Source organism: Amblyraja radiata, chromosome 15 (assembly GCF_010909765.2).
Source record: "Amblyraja radiata isolate CabotCenter1 chromosome 15, sAmbRad1.1.pri, whole genome shotgun sequence".
Classification (NCBI taxonomy): domain Eukaryota; kingdom Metazoa; phylum Chordata; class Chondrichthyes; order Rajiformes; family Rajidae; genus Amblyraja; species Amblyraja radiata.
This window is the reverse complement of record NC_045970.1, coordinates 39,221,267-39,235,484: the sequence shown is the minus strand read 5'-3', so window position 1 is coordinate 39,235,484 and position 14,218 is coordinate 39,221,267. Positions and strand designations below refer to the sequence as shown.

General features: G+C 50.2%; 1 protein-coding gene across 1 annotated transcript; it reads right to left on the bottom strand.

The window, feature by feature from the left end:
• Positions 1–1,269: 1,269 nt before the first annotated feature.
• On the bottom strand, positions 1,270–7,159 carry golga7b (golgin A7 family member B). The gene is made up of 6 exons (XM_033034148.1): positions 7,010–7,159; positions 5,033–5,158; positions 3,579–3,731; positions 3,222–3,323; positions 1,524–2,726; positions 1,270–1,316 (listed from the first exon to the last, which is right to left on the bottom strand). Exons 1-5 carry the CDS (start codon positions 7,016–7,018, stop codon positions 2,649–2,651), a joined length of 468 nt encoding a protein of 155 aa, XP_032890039.1. The 5' UTR covers positions 7,019–7,159; the 3' UTR covers positions 1,270–1,316; positions 1,524–2,648.
• Positions 7,160–14,218: the final 7,059 nt, after the last annotated feature.

Genomic DNA, 14,218 nt, shown 5'->3' with positions numbered 1-14,218 from the left:
ATAACCACCCTAGAAGTCTTGCTTCACAGTCTTCTGCCCAACTTCTTCCCTCTCGAGGATGTTCTGAAGTCGGTTGAACAGACTATCCTCGATTCTTACCTGCCGACACAGAATCTTCCAGTCCGCACCTTGGAAATTTGAGTCACCCACTACTATAGCTCTGCCCGATGTCGGTCTCGCCAGTTGAGTCTCATCACTAGGATTGGAGCCACCGACTAGTCCAGCGCTCGGACTGGAAGCGTCGTCTGCCCTGACAGCTCCCAAGAGAGCGTACCTGTTTTCATTCGGCACAGCCACCTGGGTCTCCTGCACTCCACGTTTACTCTCCTTTCTCACAGTCACACACCTTCGCTCTTCCTGTATCATTGGCATGATGACCTCACTGTAGGTCCTGTCCAGGGAACTCTCGTTTTCCCAGATGGCCCTGAGGCCATCCAGCTGCTTCTCCAGTTCAACATGTTCATTCAGGAGCTGCACTTGGACACAATTTCTGCAGGTGTAGCTTCCAGAAGCTCCCTGACTTCCCACATCCTGCAGGAAACACACTGCACCAACATGCCTGCCATTTCTTCAGTGGACAAAATTCACAAATTTCAAACAAGTGCAGCCTCCTTTCCTCAGTCTCCTTGCCGAAGACTCTCGAGCCAAAGACTCGCACTTTACTCACAATGCCGCTCCCCTAGAGCAAACCTTGCTTATATTGGCTGATTATTTGCCTAATTTGCCAATTTACCAATTTGCGAATTAAATTCCTCAGCCAATCCCCGCACTCCTTCAACAGCCGCTCCTGCTGACGATATAGGACCGTGCCTTGGCGCTCTTTTTAAACTGTCTTTCCCTGTCATTCACCTTCTTTCTCACAGACTTTCAAGCCAATAGTCTCTTCTCTCTGCTTCTGCTTTCTGCTTCTCCGAGCTCCACGTAAGGTGAGAGGGGGGAGATTCAAATAGGAACCTGAAGGGCAACTTATTCCACACAGAGAGTGGTGTTTATATGGAACCAGAGGAGATAGTTGAGACAGGTTTTAAAAGACACTTGGACAGCTCATGGATAGGAGAGGTTAAGAGGGATATGGGCCAAACGTGGGCAAATGGGACTGGCTTGGATGAGTTGGGTTTCGGGCGGAGAGGGCGAGCGTGGACGTTTGGGGGGTGTTGGATGCGGGTAGGGTGAGGGGGTTTAGGGGCAGGTAGGTGGGCGACAGGGTGGAGGTCTACTTCTTCTTGCGAATGATACATAAACCAAAGGAATAGTTAGATCTCACGCCGGGTGTTGAGCAGCCAGGTAGTTGTCTCTGCGTCAATGTCTGCCGGGCCCTGAGCTCCATTTATTTAAGAAGGAACCGCAGATGCTGGAAAATCGAAGGTAGGCAAAAAATGCTGGGGAAACTCAGCGGGTGAGGCAGCATCTATGGAGCGAAGGAAATAGGCAACGTTTCGGAACAAAACCCTTCTTCAGACTCTCGACCCGAAACGTTGCCTATGTTGCCTCACCCGCTGAGTTTCTCCAGCATTTTAGTCTACCTGAGCTCCATTTGGTGGGTGGTAGAGCGGGCACCCAGAGATGGCATGGTTGGCTGTTTAGGGAGGGGAAAGGAAGGGTTGGGGTAGAGTTAGGGATAAGGTTTATCTGATTTAATTGGATAGCGTACAAAAACACTCTACCTTGGTACCCGTGACAATAATAAATACAAACCTATAAATGGGAACCAGCCCAATTATGGCAACTTGGTCGGCACGGACAAGGTGGGCCGAATAATGGCCTTTTTCGTTTTGTATGTCTCTATGGCGCTGGAAAGGCGACCGCATTGGGACCGTATGACAGGAATCATTATTATCTCCTTACAGAACGGCCAAACACATGAGCGAGACTGTGAGCTGTTTCTCAACAGTCCTTCAGGAAGCAGCATAGCTGGGCAGACACAAAGTGCTGGAGTAGCTCAGCGGGTCAGGCAGCATCGCTGGAGAAAAGGAACAGGTGACGTTTCAGGTCGGGACCCTTCTTCCGACCCAAAACGTCACCTACCTGTGTTCTCCAGAGATGCTGCCTGACCCGCTGGGTTACTCCAACATTTTACGTGTCTTCGGTATGAACCCGCATGTGCAGCTCCTTCCCCCACACGGGGCAAAGAATGAGATGGCAAAAATATCTCATCCGTGTTCTGGAACCTGACCTGTCCCCCTCTCCTCCCCCCTCCATCCCCCCTAATGCTGAGAGCCCCCCCATGAATGTTCCCCTCCCCCTCCCCATCGCTCCTATGTTAGTGTCCCTGCATTCAAATGCCAGAGGTCTCCCTCCCAGACGCTCCCCATCTCTCCCTCTACCCTCGTTCCACTCGGTGTTGCACTAGTCCACCCCCCCCCGCTGTGCCCCCTCCCCCGATGCAATTCTCGCCGCAGATTCTTGCAGGAGACAGGCGTCGCAATTCTGGGCTTCAACATAAGGAGTCACCGACACGCTCCCCCTCGCACTCTCCCCACCCTCCCCTCCCCTCCCCAATCCCTAACCTCCCCACCCCTCCGGATTAAACTCCGCAACGCAGCGATGGTTCACAATACTCTGGTGACCGCCGTCGTCGCGGGAAGACGGCCGTCCGCTCGAGGGAGCAAAGCCGGAGCCGTCGCAACCCAGGGCGCAGCGCCGCGCCGTCACTGCCCGCTGCAACTACTGCTGCTGCTGCTGCTGCCGCTGCTGCTGCACCGGTCCTCGTAGATCGCAATCTCGATCTGGGCAGTGTCAAGGAAATGCAGACAGGCAAGAGACGAGAGACGGGGCGGGGGGGGGGGGAGAGACGGGGCGGGGGAAACACGCAACGTCCGAGACAGAGAGTGATCAGTCGCCATCGAGGGGAACGGGGGAGAGGGAGGAAGGGGGAGTGGGGGGGAGAGACAAGAGGGGGGGAGAGACAAGAGGGGGGGAGAGAGGGTTGGGGAGAGAGAGGGGGGGGGAGAGAGTAGGGGGGGAGAGAGGAGGGGGAAGAGGAGGGGGGAAGAGGAGGGGAGAGAGGAGGGGGAGAGAGGAGGGGGAGAGAGGAGGGGGGCGAGAGGAGGGGGAGAGAGGAGGGGGGAGGGGGGAGGGGGGAGGGAGGAGGGGGGAGTGGGGAGAGAGGAGGGGGAGAGAGGAGGGGGAGAGAGGGTTGGAGGAGGGGGGAGGAGGGGGAAGCGAGGGTGGGGAACTCACAATGGGGACTCACCCTGAATGATAAAATCCATTAAGGATACAACTCGCAGCCCTCGTTCGATGGGGTCCGTGAGCAACAGTCCTCGAGGGGCGTAGATCTTCTCATTTTGATCTTGGATGTATTTGGAAATCTTCTTCAAAACCTGAGAAAAAAAGCAGAGCAAATACCAGAGTGGTGTCAGCAGCAAGGGTGGCGGTCTGAAGAAGGTGAAGGAACTGCTAGGAGGTAGCGACCACAATATGATAAGATTTAACCTGCAATTTGAGAGGGTGAAGATGAAATTGTGGATGTGTCGGTATTGCAGCTGATCAAAGGGGACCACAGAGGCATGAGGGAGGTTCTGCTTACAGGTGATCTCGATGTTGAACACACCGAACCTCTGGCAGGCCTGTCATACCTTCTCATAGCGAGTCTCCATGCACATGAAGATCACATAGGCCGTTACACAAGCCATGCACCCCTCAAAGTACGACGTCCCTCCGATTTTCTCTGCTTCGGCATAGTAATTGTTCAAGGTCTTCACTGTTTCCTCAAAGTAATGCCTTTCCACCTGGAACAGAGAGTTTAGGGACGTCAGTAACTCTCTCTGACCAACGATGTGGTCTGATTACAGCCGAATGGGGAATGGACTCGCGCAAATGCAACTAAACCTTCCTCTTTGTGGAGATCTTGGGGAGGGCGCCACGGTGGCGCGGCGAGCAGCGACTACCGCTATCGCAACTAGTAGTCGCTGTCTCACCGTGCCAGAGACCCTGGTTCGATCCCGACTACGGGTGATGTCTGTACGGAGTTTGTACGTTCTCCCTGTGGAGAATCCAGTTGCTCCGGTTTCCTCCCACACCCCAAAGACATGCAGATTTGCAGGCTAATTGGCTTTGGTAAAATTGTAAATTGTCTCTGGTGTGTACGATAGTGCCGGTGTAAGGGGTGATCGCTGGTCGGCGTGGACTCGGCAGTCCGAAGGGCCTGTTTCCGCGCTGTATCTCTAAACTAAAACTAATCTTGTTCTCTCTGTGTACTGGCAACGTTGGTCTTAATAACAATAGTGTTTGCTTTGGAGTAAAGAACAAACTGCTGGAGGAACTGCTGAATGTCAATAAGATGAAAAGAGTGCAGATAAGAGTAAAGTGGACGTAGCCTGGACTCGAGGGCCTGAGCTATAGGGAGAGTTTGGGCAGACTAGGACTTTATTCCTTGGATTGCAGGTGGCTGATATTATAGAGGGGTATACAATTATGAGGGGAATAGACAAAGTGAATGCACAGAGTCTTTTACCCAGAGTAGGGCGATTCAAGTGGGCATTGGATTAATATGAGAGGGGGAATGATTTAATGGGAACGAGGGGCCACGTTTTCACACAGAAGGTGGTGGTTATCTGGAACGAGTTGCCAGAGGAGATAGTTGGCATTTAAAAGACACTGGACAGGCACATGGAGAGGAAAGGTTTAGCGGGATATGGGCCAAAAGCGGTCGTGTAGATAGCAAAATAGTGTAGATGGAGCATCTTGGTTAACATGAGCAAGTTGGGCCTGAGGGTCTGTTTCCATGCTGTATGACTCTGTAACTCTAGTTGGACCAAGTATCGATGAAGAAATGGTGATATACTTGCAAATCAGGATGGTTGCAACTTTAGTTTAGTTTGGAGGTACAGCGTGGAAACAAGCCCTTCGGCCCATCGAGTCCATGCTGACCATCAACCAAAGGGCCTGGTTCCATGCTGTATCTCTAAACTAAACGAAGGCAAAACTAATCTGTACACATGACAAAATAATGAAAGGGAACTATGAGGCATGGTAATTAGGATGCTGCTGAGGGGCGCATGGGGCTGGCGGAACAATAAATCTCAGATACCCGACTCTCCAGCTCCGGAGGGAACTTCGACTGAAACTGGCAGAGGATTCCCTCGGTGTAGTCCCGCTGGATGAAGACCTTGGTGGCCAGGGATGCACTTGGCTGCAATTCCTGGAGGTTGTGGGCCTAGGGGAGAGATCGAAGGTCAGCCCAGACCATCACATCAACCAACCTTTCTCACAGTTACTCTATCTACCTCGGCAAGGCCACCAGCATAATCAAGGACCAGTCTCACCCCGGTCACTCCCTCTTCTCCCCTCTCCCATCGGGCAAGAGGTACAGAAGTGTGAAGACCCACATCTCCAAATTCGGGGACAGTTTCTTCCCAGCTGTTATCAGGCAACTGAGCCATCCTATCACCTACTACAGAGCAGTCCTGAACTACTGTCTAACCCATGAGAGACCCTCAGACTATCTTTAATCAGACTTTTCAGGACTTTATCTTGCACTAAACAATATTCACGTTATTCCTTTTATCATGTATCTGTCTACTACGGAGGGCTCGATTGTAATCATGCATTGTCTTTCTGCTGACTGGTTAGCATGCAACAAAAGCTTTTCACTGTACCTTGGTACACGTGACAATAAACTAAACTCAAACGTCAGGCATCCCTACCCCTCCTCGCTCAATACCATTGAGGGATCCCAGCAGCCCTTCCAGGTGAGTCAGAGTCCACGTGCACCTCCTCTAACCTCATCAACTCCTTCAACGATCCCAATGCAAAGTTGTGCAGCGGTAGAGTTGCTGCCGCACAGCGCCAGAGAACTGGGTTCCATCCTGTCTATACAGAGTCTGCACGTTCTTCCCGTGACCACGTGAGGTTTTTTTTTTCGTGTGCTCCGGTTTCCTCCCACACTTTGTAGGTTAATTAGCATCTGCAAATTGTCAATTGTCCCGAGTGTGTAGGATAGTGCTATTGTAAGGTAATCACTGGTCAGTGAAGACTCAGTGGGCCGAAGGGCCTGTTCCACTCTGTTTTCTCTAACGTCTAAAGTGGTCAAGCGTAGACTCTGCGACCGTTTCTGCCAAGCACGTGCGTTCGGTCGGCCAAGGCCTGTTGGATCTCCCGGTTGCGAACCATTTTAACTCTCCTTCCCATCCCCACACTGCCCATACTGTCCTGGGTCTCCTCCATTGCCAGCATGAGGCCACACAAACTGAAGGAGCAGCACCTCATATCCCCTTGGGCACGTACAACCCAACGGTTTGAGCAATTAATTCTCCAATTTTAAGTAATACACTTTTACCCCCACTAACCCACTGGAGCCAATGAATGATGATTCAGGAGTTATTGAGATTGAATAACATAATGTGCAGGAAGGAACTGCAGATGCTGCTTTACTCTGAAGATAAGACAATAAAACAATGCAGGTTCACCAAAATATTGCTGAGCTAAACGGCGAGCTTTGCTGCTCATTGCCAGACGCAAAGAATCTTTAACAAAAAGCATTAATTCAGGCCTGTATAGTGATCAGCTGATCCCCTCACACACAGTACAAAGGTTATTTTAGACAACATTTCAGTAACGTTGCCTTTCATTGGATTGTAGACTGTGATCCCATGTAATCCCTTTATAACGGGAACATGGTTACTTTAATAACGCGTCCTTATAACATACCTTATTAATTTGCTGCCGCACGCAACGCCTTACACTGTTCGATGCAGAGAGTAAAAATAAATGCACTAATGCAACATTTAAATTGCAATCACAGCGTGCATGATTTCTTTTTTTTGTTGTTGCTTAATTCAGGTGCTCGTTGCAGGCCGCATTTTGGATAGGACCTGATCCACAGGGACTGTCCTCATTCCTGAACAGCTCTGTACCATCAACAATTCATGCGTACAGCCAGATGCCCCGGTTGCTATTTTTGCTTATTTCTCCCATTGCAAAAATCGACCAGCAATCGCCCCCACCCCCCGGCCGGGCGAGGCCGGGAGGTTGCATTGAAGGGATTGCACCCCGAACGCCGCCTTACCTCAGCCATTTCCGCACCGCAATCCCCTCCCGCAGCCTCTCCGCTGGATGACAGGCGAGGGCCGCTCCAGCCCTGCAGCCGGATTCCCGGGGAACGGCGCTGACTGACAGCCGCACCTGTGCCGGCCGGGCCCCGCCGGCAGCGATCGACAGCGGCAGGTGCGGCGCCGGCGCAGCTGCACCGTTGCAACGCACGGGAAGGCGTTTGCAACCAAGCAAAACCCGTGCATGCAAGCCTGCAAACCTCAAACTGACCACTCACCTCGTGGGTTGTCATTTTCTTAAACCATTTTCTGAAATATTTAATCCCTACAAAATCATGAGGGGAATGGATAGGGGTGAATGCACAGAGTCTCTTGCCCAGAGTAGGGGAATTGAGAACCAGAGGACGTAGGTTTAAAATGAGGGGCGAAAGATTTAATAGGAACCTAATGCCCCTGTCCCACTTAGGAAACCTGAACGGAAACCTCTAAAGACTTTGCGCTCCACCCAAGGTTTCCGTGCGGTTCCCGGAGGTTTTTGTCAGTTTCCCTACCTGCTTCCACTACCTGCAACCATCTGCAACCTCCAGGAACCGCACGGAAACCTTAGGTGGGGCGCAAAGTCTCCAGAGGTTTCCGTTCAGGTTTCCTAAGTGGGACAGGGGCATGAGGAACGAGCTGTCAGAGGAGGTACACAAAATTGCTGGGGAAACTCAGCGGGTGCAGCAGCATCTATGGAGCGAAGGAAATAGGCGACGTTTCGGGCCGAAACCCTTCTTCAGAGGAGGTAGTTGAGGCAGGGACTATCGCAACGTTTAATAAACATTTGGAAGGATACATGGATAGGACAGGTTTAGTGGGATATGGACCAAATGCAGGCAGGTAGGACCAGTGTAATGCCATCTTGGTTGGTTGGGCCAAGGACCTGTTCCCACGCTGTATGACAATGACCCTCTGAGATAGTATGAAACTTAATCATGTGCTGTGTTATCTGATTGAACTTCAAATACAGTGTTAATGTTCATACCTTTTTTATGTTTGTTAGTTTTTTCTGATTTGTGCATCGTACCTATGGCATAGAAGTCCTCGTTTTGCCGTGCTGAAGATAAAATGTCCCGGCAAACCTCTCCCAATAGAAATCTGTGCAATTCAAACACTGTGTTAGAGAAAGGATAAACCAAATGGTTTTTCATTGCATGGGTGGCGCAGCAGTAGAGTTACTACCTCACAGCACCACAATCCCCAGAGTCGATCCTGACCTCGGATGCTGTCTGTGTGGAGTTTGCACGTTCTCCCTGTGACCGCATGGGTTTTCTCCAGGTGCTCCGGTTTCCTCCCACATCGCAAAGACGTGCGGGTTTGTAGGTTAATGTAAGGAGGAAGGTACTGGAGCCTGAAAAATGTAACGACCAGGTTCAGGAACAGCTACTTCCCTACAGCCATCAGGCTATTAAACACGGCAGCAAATAAGCTCTGAACTATAACAGACTACTAGACTGTGCAACCCGTTGGGTCCCAGCTTCACACGGGAGGGCTGGTCACCCAACGCAATATTCCACCTCTCCACCAATTCCAATATTGCCTGCCAGAGGGAGGGGGGGGGGCTTTCTGGAGCGCTAGCATGGTGTTGTGGGCCGAGAGGACTGGTTTCCAGAGGGCTAGTATGGACATTGTGGGCCGAATGGATTCTTGGGCTGGCAGCTCAATCACTGAGACCACTCACACACACACACACAAGCACTCACACATACACTCACACACACTCACACACTCACATACACACACACTCACATACACACACACTCACACTCACACACACATACACTCACAAACACATACACTCACTGACTCACACACCATATATATGGTAGTAAACTTTCTTGAATACTCACATGGCTGAGCGCGGCCTCTCCACTTTGGGGCTTCCGCAGTCAGCGGCACTTCCGCAATCAGCGTGACCTCTGCACTCACCGGAAATCACGCAATCAGCGCGACCTGTCCACTAAGCGGAAGTCACGAAATGAGCGGGACTTTTGAACCAAACACAGTCGGACCTAATAAAGCATTTATTCCTTCCAAACACAGTCGGACCTAATAAAGCATTGCAGTTGCAAGCACAGGCAGGGCAGCAGGCCAAACAACTCATGGCATTGCCATTAAGGGCTAACAAACATTTATTGGAAGTACATTGCAGACTCACAGTCCAGTTGATTCACAGCCTCACCCTCGCGATCTTGCAGAGTGACTGAGTCATGTCTGGGGTTTTATAGGCCTGTCCCCCCCCACCCCGGAAGGGGCCTTACTTTCATTGCGGTGATTGACAGGCGAAAGGATCTCAAGGTTTTTTAAATACTCATAACTTTTTTATTTTTCATCGATGGGAAAAATCCTCGAGGCTGGCTCAGCTTGTGAGTAAGATGGCCAAAAATCATAGCAATATATGGGAGTGTTTTTTCTAAAATCAATATACAGCGCAGACAGGAAGTGGTTAAGATGAGACTTTTAATTATATAGATTATTATTATTGTGCTGTATTTGTTTATTTACTGAGTATATGTGTGAATGTGTATATATACACACTGAACTTTTATTCTCCCATTATGTACTATGTTTACATATTCTGTTGTGCTGCAGCAAGCAAGAATTTCATTGTCCTATCTGGGACATATATGACAATAAAACACTCTTGACTCGACTAATTGGCCCTCTATTGCCCCTAGTGTGTAGGGAATGGATGAGAAAACCTAGAACTCGTGTCAACGGGTGATCGATGGTCGGAATGAACTCAGTGGGCCGAAAGGCCTGTTTCCATGCCGTGCAGTCTCTTATGTTCAACAACAGCTTCTTGCCAGCAATCATCAGACTTTTGAACACTGCACAACACTGACCTCAGCAACTGTCATCTCCTGTGGACTGTCTTTGGTTGCACTAAGTACTTTGTTCTTTTGCACCAGTATTATTTTATTTATTTATTGATTATTATATAGTAGCTGTATGCATTGTGTTTAACAGGCCTGTTAACCTGCAGCAAGTTGGAATATCATTGTCCCATGATTGGTACATAGTCATAGAGTTTTATAGCATGGAAACAGGTCCATTGACCCAACTTGCCACGGCTGACCAACATGTCCCATCCACACTAGTCCTACCTACCTGTGTTTGGCCCATATTCCTCTATCATATTCCTCTATTCTATAGTCTATCCTATCCATGCACCTGTCTAAATGTCTCTTAAACGTTGCGTAGTACCGGCCTCAACTACCTACTCCGGCAGCTCGTTTGCCACTCAGGTTCCCATTAAATGTAACCCCCCCCCCCCCCCCCCCTCCCTGCTGAAACCTATGTCCTCTGGTTCTCAATTCCCCTACTCTGGATATATAACAATTCAACTCTCTTGACATAACTCTTGCCACAGATGAGTGCACGCACCACAACCTAAGCCCTGGCACTGAGCAGTTATAAATGGAACACTTAACATTTCCACCTCTTTGTACTGGCTGTGGAAGTTGATCTCTTTGGAAGGAATGTGATTTCAAGTTACTTATGTTTCACAAAAGAAGATCTTACTTTTTTTGCTGCAATTTAATTACTACCAGATACCTGGTCCAACTTTTAATCAGAGTGCAAACACTGAACACACAATGAACTCCTGTTCTCATAGATGATGGGAGAGCACTGGGCTGCACAGTGGCGCAGCGGTAGAGTAGCTGCCTCACAGCGCCAGAGACCCGAATTAAATCCTGACTACGGGTGTTGATTGTACGCAGTTTGTACGTTCTCCCCGTGATCGCGTTTGGGTTTCCTCTGGATGCTCCAGTTTCCTCCCACACTCCAAAGACAGGTACTGATTTGTAGAAATTGTACATTGTCCCTAGTGTGTAGGATAGTGCTGGTGTACGGGGTGATCGCTGGTCGGCGCGGACTCGGTGGGCCGAAGAGCCTGTCTCTGTGCTGCATCTCTAAAGCCTAATGGGCCTGTCCCACTTAGGTGATTTTTCCACGGACTGCCGGCGACTGTCAAGTTGCCAGCACTCGCCTGAAAAACCGGGAACTCGAAATGGCGACTGTCAGAGTGGAACACACACACATGGTAAAGACGGGGGCCTGGGCAAGCAGGGGAGCGCTGTCTGAAATTCACACGGTACAAAGCCAAGGTGATACAGACACACACCACGATGAACAGGAAGGTTGGTGCTGTAATTAGGATGGCTAGCACAGTGTACGGTAAGCCCTTTAAAAGAGGGGAGAAGAAAGGGGGAGAAAACTTTTAAGAAGCCAGACAACTTATAATAAGCCAGAGATACACAGCTGTGAAGTTCGGCGGGCATTTAACATTATCGGTCGGTTATCCTTGGTTCTGAAAACTCCTGTTTACGTTTTTTTCCCACAATGAGCCAATGAAAATGACCGGTCAGCAAAGGAGATTAACTAAAACTACCTACGACTACCTCAACTATCCATAACTACATGGCCACCCCACTACAACTGCACCTACGATTACAGGATTATCGATTTTCTCCATGGCGACCAATTTTTCAACATGTTCCCAGAATGCTGGAATTCCTCGCGACCATGAAGGAGACTCACCAGAGACCAACAGCGAACATCTGGCGACCATGTGGCGAGCGCAGTCTCCTGCACGTGCCTAAAAAGTCGCCTGAGTGGGACAGGTCCATCAAACTCAGATATACAAGACTCTACCACTCTATTTCTATCTGTAGACCATTGGCGGTAGTACTATCAGCTTCCACAGGGTGTCAGTAAAACACAAGTAAAACACACCTCACCTGAGTCTGAAGAAGGGTCTCGACACGAAACGTCACCCATTCCTTCTCTCCAGAGACGCTGTCTGTCCCGCTGAGTTACTCCAGCTTTTTGTGTCGATCTTCGGTTTAAACCAACATCTGCAGTTCCTTCTTACACACCTCATATTCTGCTTGGGCAGCTTCCAATCCTACGGTATGAACATTGAATTCTCCAATTTTAGGTAACCACTAATAACCCACTCCCCCTCCAGCTTCCTATTCTCCCTCCCCTCCCCTATGCCCCACCTAGACTCACACTTTTCTCTCTCCATCCCTCCCCTTCCTCCTAATTTTCTTCCTCTAGCTTCACAATTTCTGACACACACCTTCTGCTTTAATCTCTGGCCTTTGTCCAACTATTTGCCTCTCAATCCCCCCATCCCTCGCCATTGTCCACCTATTACTTGCCATGGTCCGAGGGTCTCCAATGTAGAGATGGGAGGTCAGGACCTCTCTCTAGTTGGTGATAGGATGGTTCAGCTTGCCTGATAAGAGCTGGGAAGAAACAGTCCGTGAAACTGGAGCGTTTTCACACTTTGTGCCTCATGCCCGATGGGAGAGAGGAGAAAAGGGAGTGACTGGGGTGAGACTGGTCCTTGATTATGCCTGTGGCCTTGCTAAAGTTGCGTGAAGTGGTTTCCAAAGTTTACTTTAGTTTAGAGATACAGCAACCACTACCCTTTGTGCAAAAAACTTGCCCCGGACATCTTCTATACTATTACTAAAAGTCTCATCTTGACCACTTCCTGTCTACATTGTAAATACATTTTAGAAAAAACGCGACCTTATATCGCTATGATTTCTTTCGCCATCTTACTCACCGTCCTTCTCTCCTCCAACCGCCCCAAGGTTTTTTCCGATTGGTGAAATAATAAAAAAGTTATGAATGTTTAAAAAATCGTGGGATCAGCAGATTGGTCTTCTCGCCTGTAGGTCACCATAATGAAGGTAATGCCCCTTCCCGGGGACCAGGAGAATAAAGCCCCGGAGGCCGGATGTGAGTCAGTCACCCCGGAAGAGTTGCGTGAGAGTTGAGTCCAGAACTATGAGTCTACGCCGTGAGTGAACTGAACTGTGAGTCTGCACTGTGCATGAAGTGAATTGTTGGTCTGCACTGTGCTGCTTGAACTGAATTGAATGATTGCTCCACACTGTGTGACTTGAACTGAATTGAAGGGTTGGTCTGCACTGTGCTGCTTGAACTGAATTGAAGGGTTGGTCTGCACTGCGCTGCTTGAACTGAATGTCACGCTCATTCCGGAAGTCCCGCTCACTGCGGAAGAGGCCGCGCTCAACCGTGTGAGTAGATTCAAGAGAGTTTTACTGTCATATATATGTTGTGTGTGAGAGTGTGTAATGGATGATGTGAGTGTGTGTGAGAGATGGTGTGCGTGTGAGATGGAGGGTGTGTATGTGAGATGGAGGGTGTGTACGTGAGATGGAGGGTGTGTGTGTGAGACGGAATATGTGTGGCTGTGTGTGTGTGAGATGGAGCAAGTGTGTGTGAGATGGAGTGTGTGTGATGGAGGGTGTGTGTGTGATGGACGGTGTGTGTGTGATGGAGGGTGTCTGTGAGCCCACCAGCCGTGAGTGAGTCAACTGCCAGCCCATCATTCGTGAGTGAGTCAACTGCCAGCCCACCAGCTGTGAATGAGTCAACTGCCAGCCCACCAGCCGTGAGTGACTGAGCTGTTAGCCCACCAGGCCTGAGTGACTCAGCTGCCAGCCCACCAGGCCTGAGTGACTCAGCTGCCAGCCCACCAGGCCTGAGCTGCCAGTCCACCAGGCCTGAGTGACTGAGCTGCCAGCCCACCAGGCCTGAGTGACTGAGCTGCCAGCCCACAGTGACTGAGCTGCCAGCCCACCAGGCCCGAGTGACTGAGCTGCCAGCCTAGCAGACCCGAGTGACTGAGCTGCCAGCCCTCCAGGCTTGAGTTACTGAGCTGCCAACCCAAGAATCCATTCGGCTCACAATGTCCATACTAGCCCTCTGGAAACCAGTCTCTTCGTCCCACAACACCCATACTAGTGCTTCAGAACCTCCCCCCCCCCCCCCCCCCCCCCCCCCACTGGCCACCAATATTGGAATTGGAGGAGAGGTGAAATATTGCTTTGGGGGACCAGCCCTCCAGTGTGAACATGGGACCCAACGGGTCCCACTTGGTCTAGTTTCCTTTAAACTTCGCCCCTCTCACCTTAAAAGTTCTGTCGTCAAATAATTGTTTTTCCCATCCTGAGAACTGTCTACCCTGTCTATGCCTCTCTGTCTCTCATGCCTCGTTAATCTCTGCCTGTACATTGCCTCACATTGGCAGTAGAGTTGCTGCCTCACAGAGCTGGAGACCCAGGTTCGATCCTGACCACGGGTGCTGTCTGTACGGAGTTTGCACATTCTTCCTGCGACCGCGTGGGCTTCCTCCGGAT

What these genes read in the sequence shown, in the direction of transcription:
- golga7b (XM_033034148.1), bottom strand. An exon ending in CTCCGGAGCTGGAGAGTCGG is followed by an intron (nt 3,732 to 5,032) that starts GTATCTGAGATT and finishes TCTCTGTTCCAG; the next exon opens with GTGGAAAGGCATTACTTTGA. An exon ending in TCGAACGAGGGCTGCGAGTT is followed by an intron (nt 2,727 to 3,221) that starts GTATCCTTAATG and finishes GACACTGCCCAG; the next exon opens with ATCGAGATTGCGATCTACGA.